At 35.0% G+C, this 19301-nt stretch overlaps 3 protein-coding genes across 3 annotated transcripts; 2 read left to right on the forward strand and 1 right to left on the reverse strand.

Annotated features, from left to right (window-relative positions):
- The first annotated feature begins 1580 nt into the window (after positions 1-1580).
- Positions 1581-2465, forward strand: LOC114580205 (L-type lectin-domain containing receptor kinase IV.2-like). Its single transcript, XM_028696938.1, is given in 1 exon segment — positions 1581-2465. A coding segment is annotated over 1 exon segment (885 nt).
- Positions 2466-7980: 5515 nt separating this feature from the next.
- LOC110096124 (L-type lectin-domain containing receptor kinase IV.1-like) lies at positions 7981-10239 on the forward strand. The gene has a single exon (XM_020821895.2). The coding sequence runs from the start codon at positions 8062-8064 to the stop codon at positions 10087-10089; it is 2028 nt and encodes a 675-aa protein (XP_020677554.1). The 5' UTR covers positions 7981-8061; the 3' UTR covers positions 10090-10239.
- A 7189-nt stretch (positions 10240-17428) lies between these two features.
- On the reverse strand, positions 17429-18981 carry LOC110096125 (transcription factor PCL1-like). The gene has a single exon (XM_020821896.2). The coding sequence runs from the start codon at positions 18814-18816 to the stop codon at positions 17827-17829; it is 990 nt and encodes a 329-aa protein (XP_020677555.1). The 5' UTR covers positions 18817-18981; the 3' UTR covers positions 17429-17826.
- Between the last annotated feature and the right edge of the window lie 320 nt (positions 18982-19301).

The raw sequence follows: 19301 nt of genomic DNA on the forward strand, positions 1-19301 counted from the left end.
AGATAGTCAGGCTACATGGGATTCCAAGGTCTTTAACATCCGATCGGGATGTTAAGTTCATAAGCCATTTTTGGCGGGAGTTATGGAAGCGATTGAACACACAAATTCAGCTCAGTTCGTCGTATCATCCTCAGACAGACGGACAAACGGAGGTGGTCAATCGAACGTTGGGCAATCTGCTTCGATGCTTGGTACAGGACAATCCAAAGCTGTGGGACGAGGTGTTGGGGCAAGCCGAATTTGCATTCAATTCCATGCCAAACCGATCGACGGGTAGGTGTCCTTTCAGCATTGTTTATACTAAATTGCCAAACACCATTGTCGATATTGCAGTACTACCAAAGTGTGCAAACAAGGCAGCATTCAACATGGCGGAGCAATTCACTGATATGCTGTCCAAAGTCCGGCTTCAACTACAGCAATCTAATGACAAGTACAAGGAGCAAGCGGATCAGCACAGACGGGAGAAGACGTATCAGCCGGGAGACTTAGTCCTCGTACGCCTTTGCCGGGAACGTCTTCCCATTGGAACCTTCTCCAAACTCAGCAGACGGAAGTTTGGGCCATTCGCAGTTCGTCATAAGATCAACGTCAATGCTTTCGTTATTGATCTGCCCGCTGAATTCAACACGTCACATACGTTCAATGTAGCTGATATCTTTACTTACACTCCGCCAGATCCTACAAGTAATGTTGTTGCACTTACTGGCAACAACATTTCTGTACCAGGGGCGAATGATGCGGTGCTCGATAAGCAAGGAAGGGAGGCGGAGTAGCACATCACACAGTTCATTTTCTGTTGGCTGGAACGTTCCCCACTAACTCTTTTTATTCTTGTTTGCCATTTACGGCTCTGCCTAGTTATCAGTAGCTGCTAGTACTTTTTGGCTTTTTAGTCATTTGCTTTTTAGGAGAGGTTAGTTATCTTCTTCCTTTGGCTGGAGGAAAGTTTAGTTGATAGAAAAATACATTTTGAACTTGTTGTCTTCAGTAACTGGGTTACTGTTTTATCAATATACTGCTTTGTTTTGCTCATTTTGCAAGAGCCTACATCACTATGGCTGCTTCTCCAGCATCATATTATGAGAATGGAATTCGTGGGTGTAAAAAACTTAGTCTTATCAGTGGAGAGCCTATGCATGTTTGGGTCGAATATAACAGCCAAGAAACTAAGCTCAATGTGACAATATCTCCATTAACTGTAACCAAACCAAGTCTTCCTCTCTTGTCTCTGACTACTAATCTCTCCTCCATTTTTTTCGATTCCATGTACATTGGATATTCTTCATCATCTGGTTCCATGAGAACGTCTCATTATGTTTTGGGATGGAGCTTTAAGATGAATGGACAAGCTCCTGCTCTCAATCCGAATAGTCTCCCCAACCTTCCTTCAAAACAAATACGACAAAAGGAATAGTGACTTAGTTTATAAGATATTTATTATAGGACTAGCATTTCTTATAGTTGCTATCAGTGCAATCACATATGTAACTGTAATGAAAATAAAATATGCAGAAATATTGGATGACTAGGAGCTTTATCAGTACCAACATCTTAGATTCTCTTACAGAGAGCTATACATGGCTACCAGAGGCTTCAGTGAAGAAGAGCTACTTGGAATTGGAGGATTTGGAAGAGTATACAAAGGAAAATTACGAATTTCAAAGACTGAAATTGCAGTCAAAAGAATTTCTCATGACTCAAAACAGGGAATGAGAGAATTTGTTTCTGAAATTGTCAGCACTTGACAGCTTAGTCACATAAACTTGGTTCAGCTACTCGGCTACTACCGGCCAAAAGGGGAACTCTTTCTAGTGTATGAGTTCATGTCGAATGGAAGCCTCGATAAGTTTATCTATGACGAAACAGGAAAGAAGAAACTTAATTGGAACCAGAGATTAAGTATCATTAAAGGCGTGGCTTCTGCACTACTCTACATACATGAGGAGTTCGAACAAGTTGTGATTCACAGAGATGTGAAAGCCAGTAATGTGTTGCTTGATGAAGAACTGAATGCAAAACTAGGAGATTTTAGACTATCAAGATTGTATGATCATGGAAGTGATTCTAAGACAACTCGTATAGTTGGAACTATGGGTTATATTGCTCCTGAACTGAACAAAACTGGAAAAGTGAGTACTTGCACTGATGTCTATGCATTTGGGTTCCTGTTGCTTGAAGTTGTATGTGGGAGAAGATCATTAATCCTACAAGAAGACTATTCAAATTCTATTAATTTGGTCGATTATTTGCATAAAAGTTTGAGAAGAAGAACAATTATGGAGAGTTGGAGTGCTGAAGCTGGAAGTAACAGCAAGCCTGAAGAAATTGAGCTTGTATTGAGGCTTGGATTGCTTTGCTCACATCATTCAGATAAAGTTAGGCCAAATATGCGACAGGAAATACAAATTTTAGAGGGTGACCTTCTAATGCCCGAGGTATCAGATGTTAGTTCAAATCTGTAGGTTTCCACATCTGAGGATGAAGGAAAGTTTTTTTGATTCAGTAATATCTTACTTCATTTGAGAAGAACCATCTTTCAAAATTATAGGTGTTAAATTTTCAAAGTTGGGACCCAATTCTGCCTGATATTAAAAACAAAAACTTTATTATTTATATAAGAAGACAGATGATATAAATGTTGAATTTGACAGGCTGACTAGATTGATCATGGCCGTTCGATTTTTATGCTATTTTTTGCTGAAATTTTCGAAGATGGCATTGCCCTTACCTCATTATAAAAATAGGCGAGATTAAAATTCCTCTTGTTTTGGGAACCTGTAATTGTCTCTTTGTCGTTGTTTGTAAATCCACATGCCAAAATGAAATGTAATTAAGAAACCAAAGCAAAAAATACTTTAAAGTATATATGGTTGCAACTTTGATCGACTCTTTATGTTTATCTCCTTCTTTTTTTTCTTGTTTTTTCTTTTGAAAGCGATTGCTTTAAGAATAATAAAAAGAAGAGTGGAAAGGGAAAAAAATTTCCTAATATCTCGAACCAGAAAATCTCTTCAAGCAGAAAATACTCTTAAGCATATGAATTAATTTCCTATATATATATATATCCAAGCTTGAATGATTAATTTAAATTAATAAGCTATGACTGATGATTAAGAAAATAAAATCTCAATTATTTCAATATAGATACGGGTGTCACATTTGGTCTCATCCTTTAATGGATACAAGTAGCATGTTATATTCGTAGTGACTTCTCTAAATTTACATGGCTTTATCACATGCATTCTAAAGCAAAAACCTCAAAAAAAAAAAAAAAAATCATTATATTTGTAGCTATAGAAAAATATATATTTAACTAACAAATTAAAATCTTATGATCCAATGGTGGCAGTGAATACACATCCCATCACTTGCAATACTTTTTCTCCAATCATGACATCACACACCAATATAGTTGCCCATACACCCTAGAACAAAATGGGGTAGTCGAACGCAATCATCGTCACCTCATCGAGACAACTTGTACATTACTTCATGCCGCACACTTACCTCTTCCTTTGTGATGCCCGAAGATCTAAATTGGAATGATTGTATCTTTTATCTTCTCAATCATCAATCATAACTTACTAATTTCATCTTAGTAATATAATCAAGAAAATATATAAATACATTAATATTCATCCAATGTTTACAAATTGATCAATAACCCAAAAACAATATATAAAATAAACATGATATTCAACCAACAACAATCCATCACTGTAAATATATCATGACTACAAAATAAAGAACTAATAAGAACAAAAAGAAAATCTAAAATTGCATACCATATCAATGTCACTCTACTGATCTCTTATCTTTACTTGAAAATATATAAAAATTTCATAATGATCACGAAAGCCTAACAAATCACAAAAATCTAAAACTAAAATCAATGTACAAAATAGAAACAATATGCAATAATCCTTATTCATATAAACATTAATTATATCTATATCAAGTGAACCAATCATATCATATATTACATATATCATGTGTCTTTAATCTTACATTATACATTCATATACATTAGTGTAGGATCAACCTTGATGCATATCAATCATCAGTAATATTTGTGTTATCATTCAATCAGTCAATCGATTCTATTTATAAATCAATCTCATTGTTCAATCAATTATATCAATCATATCATATATCATATGTATTATATCATGTATATTTTACATATCTTGTATATAATGTATCATGTATATATATGTCTCAAGGTCAACCAAATAGAAATCAATCTCATTAGTCCTATGGTTAACCCACCAGGAATTGGTATCATTGATTATCTGTTATCAGTTTCATCAATCATCAATCTTATCTATTATCGAACTTATCAATCATCAATATCAGTATTCACTCAACATACATTAGTTTTGTTTATCATCAGTCTTATTAGTTATTAGTTACATCCATCATTAATCTCTTGTTACTTTTATATCAATTATTAGTCTTCTTAATCATATAAGTACCAATCTCATCTATCTCATCTAAAGTTCCTTCATTTTGCTTGCTCTTACATGCATTTTATATCATCTATATCAAAATAACATATATTTTCTACAAATCATATGTAATTATCATAACATGTAGACCTATCAAGTGTGCACATCAATATGCATGCATTTTAGAAAAATAAATGTTATGCCAAATGAATAAGAACCATATGCATGTCATATATCTCATATTTAAATGTAGTATATTCACTCCTGAACATTTTGCACCCAATATTCTTTCTATAGTCATATTAAATAAAATGTCATATATCCAAAACTTGTAATATCCTATATTTTGATAAGGTTAAATAATATTTTAGTAATTATTATAAATCCAATTTACAAACTATCTTCATCATATCATATCTATTATTATGTTATAATTATAATAATTTCCTCCTAATTTTAGGGGCAGTGTAAGAAAGTGACATATGTCGGTGTAAGTGGAATTTTTTGGAATGTTAGATGTCGTTTTGCAAATCAATTTCACCCGAGTTTTTTAGATATGTTTTATTTTATAAATATTTTTTATAATTTTTAGAGCCCAAGATATTAAGATATAAAATGATTTATATAAGTTTTATGCTAAAATTTAAATAAATTGCATAATTACCTTTGTATCATATTATTATTTTATTCAAAATATCCCCATTCACTCACATAATCCATCAAATGCCCTTTCCCCGTTCATCCGACTAAAGAGAGAAATATAAACAAAAAATTAAAGGGAGAAGAGAGGGACAGAGAAAGAAAACTTAGGGTTTGAAGGTCGTAAAGTGATTTTCTCTGCATGTTGGAAAAGTTGCTCGTCTTATTGTAAGCTGTCATTACCTTACCTATGATTTCAATGATTTTACATATTTTATATTTTATGCATTTAAATTTAGTCAAAATTTACAAAAGTTGTGATATCTTAATTTTTAACAAACTTTCACCGCATAATTTTTTATATGTGATGGATAACGTCAATATGAGTATTTTGACTAGCATATTATGAATTTTATCTATAAAATGAAAGTTATAAATTTTTATTAATACTTTTTCTATTTTTTATATTTTATTATATCATTTCATTCATAGGTAAAAATTATATAATTGATATATGATGCATGTGACATTCATATGTAATAAAGAAAGACTATATAGTTGTTAAACAACTCAGATTGGCCGAAGTAAGATACCCAGTATAGGAGTAATCACAATGCAAGATACATTGTATAAGGCTAGTGGGCTTTCCTTTATATTATGGGTTATGATGTAATTGCAATGCAAAATTAAAGATTTAAGAATCATGATTCAGAATATGAAGTTATAAGGGGGCAAGATATGCCAATAGGCAGGAGCGACAACTCTAATAACCATTAATTGAACATGACTCAAAATCTCGGAGCATGACAAAGTTTTAGATGTGTGCAATATGGACATAAGATTATAGATTGCAATATGAGATTTAAAGGATGAAGATTTGTGGTTGGAGCAAAACAATCCAAATAAGGTTATAGATAGAGGACAATTGGATCCAGAGAATACAGTGAGGGATCTATGAGCAGAACAAATGAAATGGGAGCTAGCGAAAGTCAAAAAAAATAGCCCACAAATTCTGTTACATCAGCACTAACAACAGTAAGATCCATAGTTTATAATTTGATTCAACAGGATAATGTGTTGGGAGGATCTAACGATAGAATTCTCAATCATATGTATTTATTTGAGTAATAAGCATTGCATAGTCTCATTCATATGATATATAATTTAATGGTGCATGAGTGTGAAAGATTGATCGAATGCATAATTGATTGAAAGAAATGATAAGCGAATGATCAATATTATTTTGAATTTATTGATAACAAATTGATTTGTTTTGTCTCAAACTAGTTTATTTAACAAATTGAAGAATTAAGTTTTCTTTTCTTTTGTTTTATAGATGGAGAGATCGTAATAGTTCATATTTTAAGATAGTTAAATAATATTTTAGGAGTCATTACAATTTCAAATTGCAAACCATCTTCATCATATCATACTTATTAGTGTGTTTTAATTATACTAATTATCTTCTAATTTCATGGGCAATATGAAAAATTGGCACATATCGGCATAAGTGAAGTTTTTAGGATATTTAGATGTTCGTTTTGCAAACCGATTTCACCAGAATTTTCTAGACATGTGCTATGTTATGAATATTTTTTTATAATTTTTAGTTCCCAAAATTTGAAGATATAAAAAGGATTTAGATAAATTTTACACTAAAAAATAAATAAATTGCATAACTACCTTTATATTATATTATTATTTTATTTTAAATATCCTCATCCACTAAGAAAGTCCATCAATTGCCTATTCCATATTCATTCAACTGAACAGGGAAATATAAACCAAAAATCAAAGAGAAAAGAAAGAGAAAAGAGAGGGAGACAAAAAGAAAACTTAGGATTTGATGATCAGTGCATTTTTTGTCAATTGGTCCTCTTGAAAAAGTTGCTTTTCTCATTGTAAGCAACAATTATATTATCTTTGATTTCAATACTTTTTCATATTATATTTTATATAAATTTTAATTTGGTCAAAACTTATAAAATTTGTGATATATTATTTTTTAGCAAACTTTCGGCTATCTGGAGCTTGTTGGATATGTCTCGTCAAACCGCTCGATTTGACTATAAGCATGTCATGTTTGGAATTCATTTGGTAGTCCAAATTATGCTTTGAACCTTCAAATATTTTGGAACATTGATTTGGGCTCATTTAGGCTTGAATTTCACTAATTTTGGTGTAGTTGGGTTCGTCTTTCCAAGACGTTTAATTCGACTATAAGTTTATTGATATTAGAGTTTGGATGGTCTCAGATTTAATTTCGAAAGTTTCCAATTCAATTTTGCCTCAAGATTCTTGTCTACTCAAGATAAATCATTTATGATATATCTATATATATAATAAAATACATACAATTTTTATATTATATTAAATAAAAATATTGATTGAATAATATAAAATAGTATATAAAATAAAAATATTGATTGAATAATATAAAATAACCCACTACATAAACATTTAAACCATCAATAAATTAATCTTTTACCGAATACTAATGTCCTATTTATTAAACAACAAAATATCCCATCCTTAAAGATTAGGCAAATACATAGTATTCAAATGAATATATTTATATGATACATTATTAAAATTTTATTCAAATTGAAAAGACTTAAAGTATAGTATAATAATTGTATATCTTTAATAAAAATAAAAAATATATAATCTAATTCATATAATTGAAATATATATTCTATAAAAAAATATTATAAACTTAATTAAATTAAATATTCATTTAATTTATTTAAATTAAAAAATTAATCACGTCATAATTGGGCCAGACTTATCGTATTTATATATATATATATATATCACATTCATATTATATATTATATACAACGGAGATACATCAGTACAGCTGTTTGGTGCATTGTTTTTATTTTTATTTTTATTTTTATTTGGATACATTCTCTTTTTTATTATGATCAAAATCATCTTCACGATCTCTCCACAAAGTGAGGTGTAAACGATGCTTCGTGCCTTCTCTTCTTGCTTTCTCCTCTTTATTCTAACACTCATAACCGTACCGGCGGCGGCCGGGGCTACAGAATTCGTCTTCAACGGGTTCCAAGCCGGTGGACTCATCCTCAACGGCGCCGCCGAGATAGAGGTCACCGGCCTCCTCCGCCTCACCAACGCCACAAACCAAGAATTCAGCCACGCATTCTACCCAACCCCTTTCCCCTTTCTCAACTCCTCCGGCGAACCCTCCTCATTCTCCACTTCCTTCGTCTTCGCTATCGTCCCACACTACACAGAAATCAGTTCCGAAGGTCTCGCCTTTGCCATCTCCCCTACCCCAAACCTCTACTCCACCCTTCCCAGCCAGTTCCTCGGTCTCTTTAACCTCTCCAGCAACGGCCAACCCACCAACCACATCGTCGCTGTTGAGCTTGACACCATTGAGAACAGGGAGTTTGACGACATCAACGACAACCACGTCGGCATCAACTTAAATAGCTTAACTTCCGTCGTCGCCGCTCCGGCTTCATACGCCCAAAGCTCTTCCCTTTTTCGAAATTTGAGCTTGATTAGCAGCCAGACAATGCGAGTTTGGGCAGAGTATGATGCGAAGAAGATGGAGTTTAATGTGACATTAGCTCCCTTTAGTAGCCCGAAGCCGTTTTTACCTCTTATGTCTTACACCATCAACCTCTCCTCAGTTCTTCTAAGCGAAATGTACGTGGGGTTCTCTTCTTCCACCGGTGCAGCCGCCGGTTCGCATTACATTCTCGGATGGAGCTTCAGTTTGAACGGCAGAGAAGCAGAGCTCCTAGCTTCTAATCTCCCGTCTCTTTTGGAACTTCCAGATGACAAAAAGAGAAAAAAAGCGATTCTCTTTTGGTTTCCGGTAACCATCATCGTGTTTCTCGTAATGGTCTTAGGTTCTCTCTTTCTAGTGTTTAAGCAAAGGAGGAGACTTGCAGAGGCGGCAGAGGAATGGGAAACCGAGTACGGTCTGCAGAGACTGTCATACAGAGATCTACACAAAGCGACTAGAGGTTTCAGCGTTGAGAACCTTCTAGGAAACGGGGGATTTGGCGAAGTATACAAAGGCGTGCTGTCCAAATCAAAGCAAGAGATTGCAGTAAAAAGAATCTCCCATGATTCGAGACAGGGAATGAAGGAATTCATAGCAGAGATTGCAACCATCGGCCGGCTCCGCCACCGGAACTTAGTTCAGCTCCACGGATACACACGAAGCCAAGGACAACTCATCCTTGTCTACGATTTCATGCCCAACGGCAGCCTCGATCATTACCTTTTCAACAGAGTGGAGCAATCTCTCACATGGACACAAAGATTTAACATCATCAAAGGCATCGCGGCAGGGCTGCTTTATCTACACGAGGAATGGGAACAAGTGGTGCTTCACAGGGACATTAAGGCGAGCAATGTCCTCCTCGACGCTGATTTCAACGGAAAGCTCGGAGACTTCGGGCTCGCAAGGCTACACGACCGCGGGAGCATGGCGGAGACGACGCGTGTGGTTGGAACGCTGGGTTATCTCGCTCCGGAGCTGTCTAGAACGGGGAAATCGACAACCAGCTCTGATGTTTTTGCTTTCGGGGCGTTTCTCCTAGAAGTCGCTTGCGGGAAGAAACCAGTTGAGTTTAAGACGACTGGAGTGGAGCTCGTGCTTGTGGACTGGGTACTGGAGTTTATGGAGAGAGGAGAGTTGATTGAAGCAAGGGATAGGAGATTGGGGAATACGTTTGTTGTAAAAGAGATGGAGATGGTTTTGAGTTTAGGATTGATGTGTTCTTCGCCGGCGGCGGTGGCGCGGCCGAGAATGAGGCAGGTGGTGCAGTATTTGGAAGGGGAATTGAGTATTCCGGCGTTGACGGAGGAGGATTTGCTTATTTTCCATTCTGGTTCTATGAAGAAGAGGTTGCTTGGGGATGCCAGTCTTTCCGGCTCCGGCGATGGAACTGTGGCGGCGATAGGGAGTTCAGGTTGGGATCATGGTGCCGGCTTGTCACTTTTTGGGAGATGAGATCGTCGTCCATGTGTTTGATGGAAGTGCTCTTGCCAGCGTGAATACATTGCTTTTGTCCCATGTTCTGTAATATAGTGTATGTGGGAATTTATTTAACGTTGTCCGGATTTTAATATAAATATATAATTTTATATTTTAAACATTCAACTTTTGTGTGGCAAACATTGCATGATTGAAATGCTTTCATTCAAAAAAATTTTGCCCTCTGTCCATTGAAGTTGTCAATTTTATGGCCATTCGTGAATATTTGTCTTCAAAACTTAGGCATCACATTTTGTCCCTGCGAAAGGAGAAATTATTCTATGTGAAGGTTAGATGCAGTTTTATATTTGGAGAATACTCATGTGCAATCACGTCAGTATAGCAGTATCGAGCACAATACAATGAAGAGGTGATGTGATGCAATCTGGTTGGTCCCCGGATGATGTTTGGCGTCCGCATAGAATAATAAATTCTATGAAAGAGGATTTTAAAGAAATTCTTATTTGGGTTCAACTTTCAAATCTCTCTCTATGTTGCAACTCTGCGAATGACATATTCAAAATTGTGAATAAAATTGATATTTTGTTTGTGGTCAATCTTCTAACTCGTCTAATCTTTGCCAAAGTCAACATGCAAAGGTTCAACATATATATAAAAAAAATTCATGACATTATCAATAGTTAGACACTGACGCTAATATTTTTGTATAGAAAGTTCATTCTTAAATCAGATCATAATGTCCTTAAATTTATAAATACACAATAAAAATTAACTCATAAGCATGCCAAATGCATCGGGTTCGTCTAGAATTACTCATTTGTCCTAAAATATAAACATGGAGTTTAAAACAAACTTAGTGATGCTTATCAAAGATAATATTGATAATATATTCTTTAAAACTTATAAATCCCAATATTTAAACAAATTAGAGATTAATACCTAATGTGTGCCGAGCTTCACCTAATATATATTGAACACTAAGGGAAACATTCAACCTCAAAAGGAGCATTCTCAATAATTAACGGATATTTTGTAACGGTCAAAAATTTAATTTCCCTATTGTTCTGAAAATTAGCCAAGAGTGTGCTGCGGCGTTAGGGTAGGAAAATTATATATATAATACCCGAGATAAAAGAGAGACAAAAGTGAGAGAAGGGAGGAGAGTGAGAGTTCTCTTTGGAGCATTTTCGTTTGACGTTTTTGAGAAAAATATTCATATTGTGATAGGTAATTTTTTTTTTTTTTTTTTTGGAAAAATGAGGGCAGCAGCCCATATATTCCAAATATAAATGTTACGAGTAAGAAATAATAAAAAGGTTAAACATCATACAAAAGAGGATGTCCAACCAAAAACTTATACCTCCAAAAAGAAACTTAAAACAGAGAAGTTACAAATGACAATTGAAGCAAAAAATTTGTATGGGCAACATATTGGACTCAGGCTGCTAATCCAAACAATACCATCATGTTTCCGACGCGACCGAGCAGATATCTCCTGGTTGCCCCAGAGGTCGTCCAAGGAGATGATTAGCAGCTACATCATTGTCCTGTATCGAAAAATTTCCGCCAAGCAAATAAGTCCAAGGTTGTCAAACAGGCCATCCAAGGATATGTAGAACTGAAGCAGCAAAAATGTTCCACATCAAAAATTCAAAGCCGAGAGGGACATGTAGAGCTGAAGCAGCGAAACTATTCCATATCAAAAATTCACAGCCGATGGCATGAGACTGACAGTAATCAACACATGGGCTGCATAACAGAAATTCCAGCCAACGCCCCAAACAAAACTGAGCTTCATATAACATAACAACAGCAGTAATGAACCAAAACAAGGTCCAAGCAATAACCGCCCATCTTAAGAAGATTAACTAGCAGAAATAAAAAGTCCAAATACCCCTAATCAAAATGATCACCATTAAGAAGGCCAAGGAATTCTGAGATTTTCACCATGCATCCAGTTGGAAACTTTCACCTCCACAGCCACTTTCATTAAGGAACAAAGAGAAGAGACACTTCTAAGCTTAGAATTGAATCTTCTTTCATTTCTTTCCTTCCAGAGAAAGTAAGTAGCAAAGCATACAATTAAGAGACCTTGTTTTGGTAATTGTAACCCTACTTCTGTTTTCAATTATTTCATATTTTGTCTATTTTCCTTCCTCCTAAAGTTGATAAAAATATAATATATCTTACTTTAATGATTTTTCACACTATAAATTTTTATCTATGGTAGATATTGTTATTAGTATTATGACTAGTTAATATTAAAAGTTCACTAGGTGATTTTTTTTTATATGTCATTTAATTGAAATGAGTAGTATAATGCCAAGTATAAAATGATTAGGAGTTATTATATTATATGTAACGCCTCGAAATTTCTAAAAAAAACATATTAACAAGTAAAACTAAATTTTTGTTTGAATTGCAGCGTAGCGGCGCCTGGTCTGGAGTGCAATGGTGTTAGAAAATATCATCGCAGCATTGAAGACTGTTCTACAGTAATTCTAGATTTAGCATGCAACATTGTGTCGCTGAATTATGGCGTTGCAATGCTACACACTAATTATTATTATATTTCTCCCCTCATCGCCCCTCACCCTCATCGCTAGCTGCACCGGCTTTCCGAGCGAGGAAAAGGAGAAGGGGGAAGAAGGAGAGAGGGGAAATTTTAATTTTTGATCGACGGATCGTTCTGCTGCTTCTATAGAAATTGCTCAAAACATCGTAGGTGAGCATATAATTTTGGATTCACTCAGAATATAATTTTGGATATTTTTATTAGAGCATATTGTTAACATAACCATTCGGAAAAAATATGAGCATGTTACTGAGTAATAGCTAGTTGTTATTTATAATAATAGTGTGTGAGGATAAGTAAATGATAAGGAGTTTAGGTTGGGATCATGGTGTCGGCTTGTCACTTTTTAGGAGATGAGATCGTCGTCCATGTGTTCGAAGGAAGTGCTTTGTGACCAGTGTAAATGCATTGCTTTTGTCCCATGTTCTATAATATAGTGTATGTGACCCACCGCAGCTTAGCTCATGTGGGGGGAGCTTGGCTGGGCAAAGCCCAGGTCTCGAGCTCGAATCCCATGGGCGGCCGTTACAGCCTTAAGTGTTGGCCCAGGTAAATTAGTATGGGTTGCCTGCTAGATTGACCAGGATTAACATACCGTTTTATGGATTGGTTCCTCGTCACAAATAATATATATATAGTGTATGTGGGAATTTATTTAATGATGTACGGGTTTTAGTATAAATATATAATTTTATATCTTAAACATTATAATTTTGTGGCAAACACTGACATGATTGAAATGTTCTCATTCCAATTTTTTTGCCTTGTACCCATTGAACTTGTCAATTTTATGGCCATATGCCATTATTTGTCTTCAAAACTTAGGCATCACATTTTTGTCTCTATGAAAGGATTAATTATTCTATGTGCACACTTTAGAGATCAATCAGAATGCATCATGTCATTTTTTTGTTAGGCACCATGGCTCGGTACCATTGATGTGGCGCATTCTGATTAGACTCCGGACGACGTTATGCATCCGGTCTCCACGCAGAATAATTTCTTCTATAAAAGAGGATTTTAAAGAAATTCTTATTTGAATTAAGCTTTTAAATCTCCCTATATGCTACAAGTCTGCGAATGACATATTCAAAATTGTTAATAAATTTGATATTTGGTTAGCGATTAATCTTCTAACTCTTCTGATCTTTGCCAAAGTCAACAAGTAAAATGTTCAGCATATAAAAAAGAAAGTTATGATATTATCAATCGTTGAGACTCTGACTCCAATATATTTATATAGGAAGTTCATTCTTAATTCAGATCATAATGTCCTTAAATTTATAATACACAATAAAAATTAAGTCATAAATGAAAATTCAATTTTTCCTTCACTTAAATGAGATATTCAAAAATTAGTGGTCCAATATCTAATATATAAACAAGCCAAAATGACCAAACATTATTCCAATGAATATTTTGAAAATCTGCCCATCGCTTATAGACCTTAAAAAGATATCTCCATGAATTTTATCTTAGTGTTGCATGTATAACTAGAGGACATAATAGTATTTTTGTAATAGTTGACAAGTTCTCCAATATGACCCATTTCTTACATTGCTAAAAAACTAATGATAATTCTCATATTGCTATATTATTCTTTGAGTAAATTATCTGTCTCCATGACCTTCCTTCAACCATTGTCTTTCATAGTAAAATTAAATTCATTTCATATTTCTCAAAAACTTTATTAATATTATTTGGCACCTAATTGAAAATCTCAAATTGAATATTATGAAACATACTTAGATGTCATGTAGGAAAAAAATAAACAAATTGAAATTTATATTTGTCTACATCCGAATTCATATATAATAGCATTATCTCTAAAATAATCAAAGCATCACAATTTGAGATAATATATGGTTAAAATCTTAGGTGAAAAATTGATGTAATCAATCTCTGATCCCATAAATTTTCTTATTATGCATAATTTGATGTAATAGTTGACAATTTGAATGTAACAGTTGATAATTTGATGTAATCAAACAATTTCAAGATAAAGTCTAAAATGATACCATAACACAGATTACTTCAATTAATGACAAATTGTTTTGTGAGAGCCCTTACGTTAAAAGAAGTTCAAATCTTAAATTTCAATGCATCTTTTGATGTATTGGTTAGAATTTTATTAAGAAACTTCAAGGTTAAGCATACTCATGCAGGATTACTCCTGAGATGGGTGACCTTCTATGAAATTGTACTAACATAACAAAAGTACGAGGGCAGTATACCAAAGTAGATGATACCTTGATAGTTAAAAGTTTAGAATGTTATAGAGGGTATCAAAGCAATACAACAGTCAGAAGCAGAATAAAATACAATGCCATAGAGACCATCTATTGAATTCTATATGGGATAAAGTGCTATATGATGGAAGCCATCACTTAAACCTGTAGAAGCCACCTCTAGAATCTTATGTGTCTGATGAATGATTTTAGGATATGGATACTAACGAGGACATCAATAACTTCAATGTAATTATTAAAATTTCATTGAGAAATTTCAAAGTTAAGTGTGCTCCTTCAAAATTCATAAGAAAATTGGATCTTATTTACCACATTGATCTTAATCTATTTTATTTTTAACATTTGAAATATTTTATCAAGTAAGAGAGTTAACAAACTTTCACTTATTCAATTTAACTTTTTAGCAAAAAAAAAAACTTAATTCATCACTTGAAAAATCTGTCATTTTTTTAGATGGATTATATCATTACTAATAAAACACCCATTGTATAAGTTGGCTTTTTAATTTGCTAGAAAAATAAAATACCAAGCAATAATACATGTCCAACTTATAATGATTGTGTGACATTATCGCCACAATTGGTAGAAGACTATTTAAATATTAACTCATAGAGCAAAGTTCAGCAGAGCTTGGGGGAGTTGATATAGACAATCACATGGACCAAAATAACCAAGTTAAAAGCTTAATTATATGAGCTAAGGATAAAGCCCAAGAACAAAATTAAAGAAAAAGCCCAATTACATGGGCCTAATAAAGAGCCAGTTATTCGAAATAATTTATACTTTGTTCACTTTATATTTTATTTTCAATATTGAGACTAATATGCCCAACTATGATGTGATTTGTGATAGATGAAGCATAAAAAAATAAATGGTTGAAACTCTTTTTCTTTAATATCTAAAAACTTCATTATTTCCTCCCATTTTTCCCCATATAATTGGTTGCCTAATAATTTGGTAATGCCTATAAATATGAGACGATATGCATTATAATTATGATTTATGGAAATGAAATCACTTGGTGAAGAAGTGCTCTTCATTTGATTGGTGTTTGATGAGATTATATAATTATCTTTATTATTTTATATGATTCACTTTCCTCTTTAATACATGCTCTAAATTATTCAAAACTTTTTTTTCTCTACATCATTAACATCCTTCAAGATCATTAATCCAACAACTAAAATCTCACAATCTCTCACCACACCTCAATATAACTCCTGATCAAGTTAGCTGCTTTGAGTGTAATGGAATCCAAAATGATACATTGAATAGCTGAAGAAGATAGTTTGTCACCAAGTCAAAAAAAATGAACGAAACAGAGAAATAATTTAAAAAAATCCAATGAAAGTGCACAAACTCGCAGTGAATCGGTTGGAAATAAATTTGAGTATTCTGGTGGGTCAGATTCAAACGCCCACCCTAGCTTAAAAAGTTAATCCTGAGAGGCTAAGCTTTAAGGCTTTATTAATGTTTCTTAAAACAACTTTCTAGTACAATAATTATTACACTAGAAAACTGTTTTAAAAAACGGAAAGAAAACCATCCCAAATCAAGCCTAAGAGTAAGATAAAAAGAGTCTTTTAATACTTATAATTTCTAAAACGCTCATCTTGGCTAAAAAAAAATCCACTGAATATATGAAAAAAAAATCAGAGTGATGGTGAAATAGATGAGAATATTATCAGCAGAATTCAAGTTGGATGGTTGAAGCGGAGGAATGCATCGGACTTGTTGTGTGATAGAAAAGTCCCCCTCAAACTTAAGGGAAAATTCTATAAGATGGTGGTGAGTCCTGCAATGCTTGATGGTACCGAATGTTGGCCATAAAAAGAGAAGCATAAGTTGCAGAGATGAAGATGCTCAGGCGGATGAGTGGTTTTACCCTTAGAGATAGGATATGAAATGAGCATATACGTGAAAATGTTGGAGTAGCTCCAGTGGAAGATAAGATTAGAGAGAGTAACCTTAGATGGTTTAGTCTTATAGAACGGAAGCCTTCTAATGACCCCGTTAGGAAAGTAGATGTATTATATTTGACTTATGTTACAAAAGGTAGATGTAGACCTAAAAAGACTGGGTTAGAAAATATTAGATATAATCTTTCTTTATTAGATTTAAACGAGAACTTAACTTTTAACAAGACAAAATGGAGAAAAAAGATTCATGTGGCCGACCCCACGTAGTGGCACGAAGGCTTGATGTTGTTGTTGTTGTTGAGTATGTGAAAAAAAGGGTCTTTTTATACTTATAATGGAGATGAAGATGACATCAAAGAGTAAATGAGATATAAATAACAAGATAACAAGTAATTAAAACTTGCATCTCCTCAGAAAACTAGAGAAATATTAATATGGACATCAAATTAATTACCGGCACATCAAGCAAAGCAAACATAGTAAAATAAAATAGCACATTAACATAGGCAGTCTTGTGCTTGTGCTTGTCCCATATGGTAGTGCGGGATCACAGACACAATCAGTGCGAGTTTATATAATTAACTTAAAACAGAAAACAAGGAGATCAGAGAAGATAGAACAATAGTCCATTATTGAACGTGCATGGTCACGAGCTTAACTACAATAGTGGGAAGAATCTGAATGCAATAAGCTTTTGCAAGAATCTCAAAACAGGCAATATGAAAGCCACACAGAACTGAGATAATAGGCCTCTAATTATAGGTAGTTTATAAAAGCGTCTAGAAAATACTGCTATTTCACACAATTAAGATTCAAACCTGGAGAATTTGAAGATATGAAGCAAACATTTTTAAGGAAAATGCGTTTCCAATTTTTCACTAATCGAACTCAAACCCTAGATCATAAATTAAAGTAGAAATTGTATTGGGCATACCTCAGAAAGAATCACAAGGAAGCTAAACTTATAGAAGTCCTGCATCTGCAATCAAACTTAACCAGGAAAATTTATTTATTGCTTCCGTTTTTCTCCAGTTCTATTATTATCATTGGGAGAAACATGAGCGTTAGAAACGATTGAGGCAAATTTGCTTCCACCCGACCAATCATTGTGCGCATAGGGTTGAAAAGAATCAAAACCGTTATATAATCGGCCGGCTAGATGATTATTCACCGGAACCACTCCATGAGCATGGTGATGCGGTATGCCGTAAACCTGCATAGGTATCATTGTCGGCACGGCATATGGCATCGGCTGTTCTTGAAGGCTCTGCGGCACTGGTGTCGAAGCGAAGAGATGATCGGAGGAAGAAGGACCATCATTAGAAAGCCCCTGCATTCTCTTCAAGTACAGCCTGTACTTCTGCAGATGGCTGGCGACGTTCTCCCTGGTTAGACCATCCACGTTCATCAGCTGCATAATAGTTTTGGGCACGGCGTTCTTGATGCCGAGGTGAGCGACTACGTCCACGAATCTCTTATGGAGTTGTGGCGTCCACACCAGCCGCGGCCGCTTCGGCATTCGGCCAGAGTTGTCTTCAGCTGAGTTCTCGGTGGGGAGGGAGGAGGAATCACCCTCTATTTCTGCAATCGTTTCCATGGCAGAAGATTCTAGACCCTGGTCAGTGCATCGGGATGGCTTCTGTGAGGTAGAAGATTCCTTGGGATCGGCGGCTGAAAAGGGTTTGGGAGGGGCAGCTGCTGTAGTGGACTTGGAGGGATTCTGTTGTCGGCGGAGGTTGGATATAGTGTGCTGGGTGGCGCGGTGGATATCCAGCATAGTTTTGAGGTCCGGCGGCGGGATGCTGAAGGCGGCAGCCAACTCCGGCGAGACCAGCGGCTGGGACAGGGGAATAAGATCTTCGCCGCTAGGCAACCCGTCCACCCACTCCAGCACTCGAACGTCGTCTCCATGAACTCCTCTCCCGTCTCTGACGCCCCCATCGGCATCGTCTTCGGGAGGCAATCGCACAGAATCTCTTTCGCCGGAATCCTCGGCCATCGCAGGAAGACCTTGATCAACCGACTCGGGGCGGGCGACCAGATTTGCTTCTAAAGGGCAAATTCCATTGCAATTCAAGCTGATCCGATGAGATTTATGGCTCTGATTGCAGGAAGGATGAGCAGAACGCAAAGAGGGTAAGAAAGTTGGGATGAAGGCGAGATATTTTAGTGTACTTTAATTGGTAAAAAGCTATGATCAGACTCTGATCCTCCCCGTCCAAATTGCCACGTGGACGCGTTAGATAGTCGTTTTGGATTCGCTTTTTTCTTTTTCGAATACTTTTCTGCTTACTTTCACTTGGAAAATGATGTTCACCTCCAAGTGGCGCCGTATTCTTTATCGGATATGTAACGGACGGTCAGATGGTCACTTGCGCACATCGAACGATGGATAGGGCTGAAAATTTTGTATTTATGTTTGATTTGTTAATTATTGGGCCTAACATAACCTCTTCATAAATATAATAATATCCGTTGGAAGGA

The sequence above is a fragment of the Dendrobium catenatum genome, unplaced genomic scaffold, assembly GCF_001605985.2.
Source record: "Dendrobium catenatum unplaced genomic scaffold, ASM160598v2 fragScaff_scaffold_99, whole genome shotgun sequence".
Lineage (NCBI taxonomy): Eukaryota > Viridiplantae > Streptophyta > Magnoliopsida > Asparagales > Orchidaceae > Dendrobium > Dendrobium catenatum.

Bases quoted from the DNA above. Each gene is read 5' to 3' on its own strand.
- LOC110096125 (XM_020821896.2), bottom strand. From the start codon at position 18,816: ATGGCCGAGGATTCCGGCGAAAGAGATTCTGTGCGATTGCCTCCCGAA.
- LOC110096124 (XM_020821895.2), top strand. From the start codon at position 8,062: ATGCTTCGTGCCTTCTCTTCTTGCTTTCTCCTCTTTATTCTAACACTC.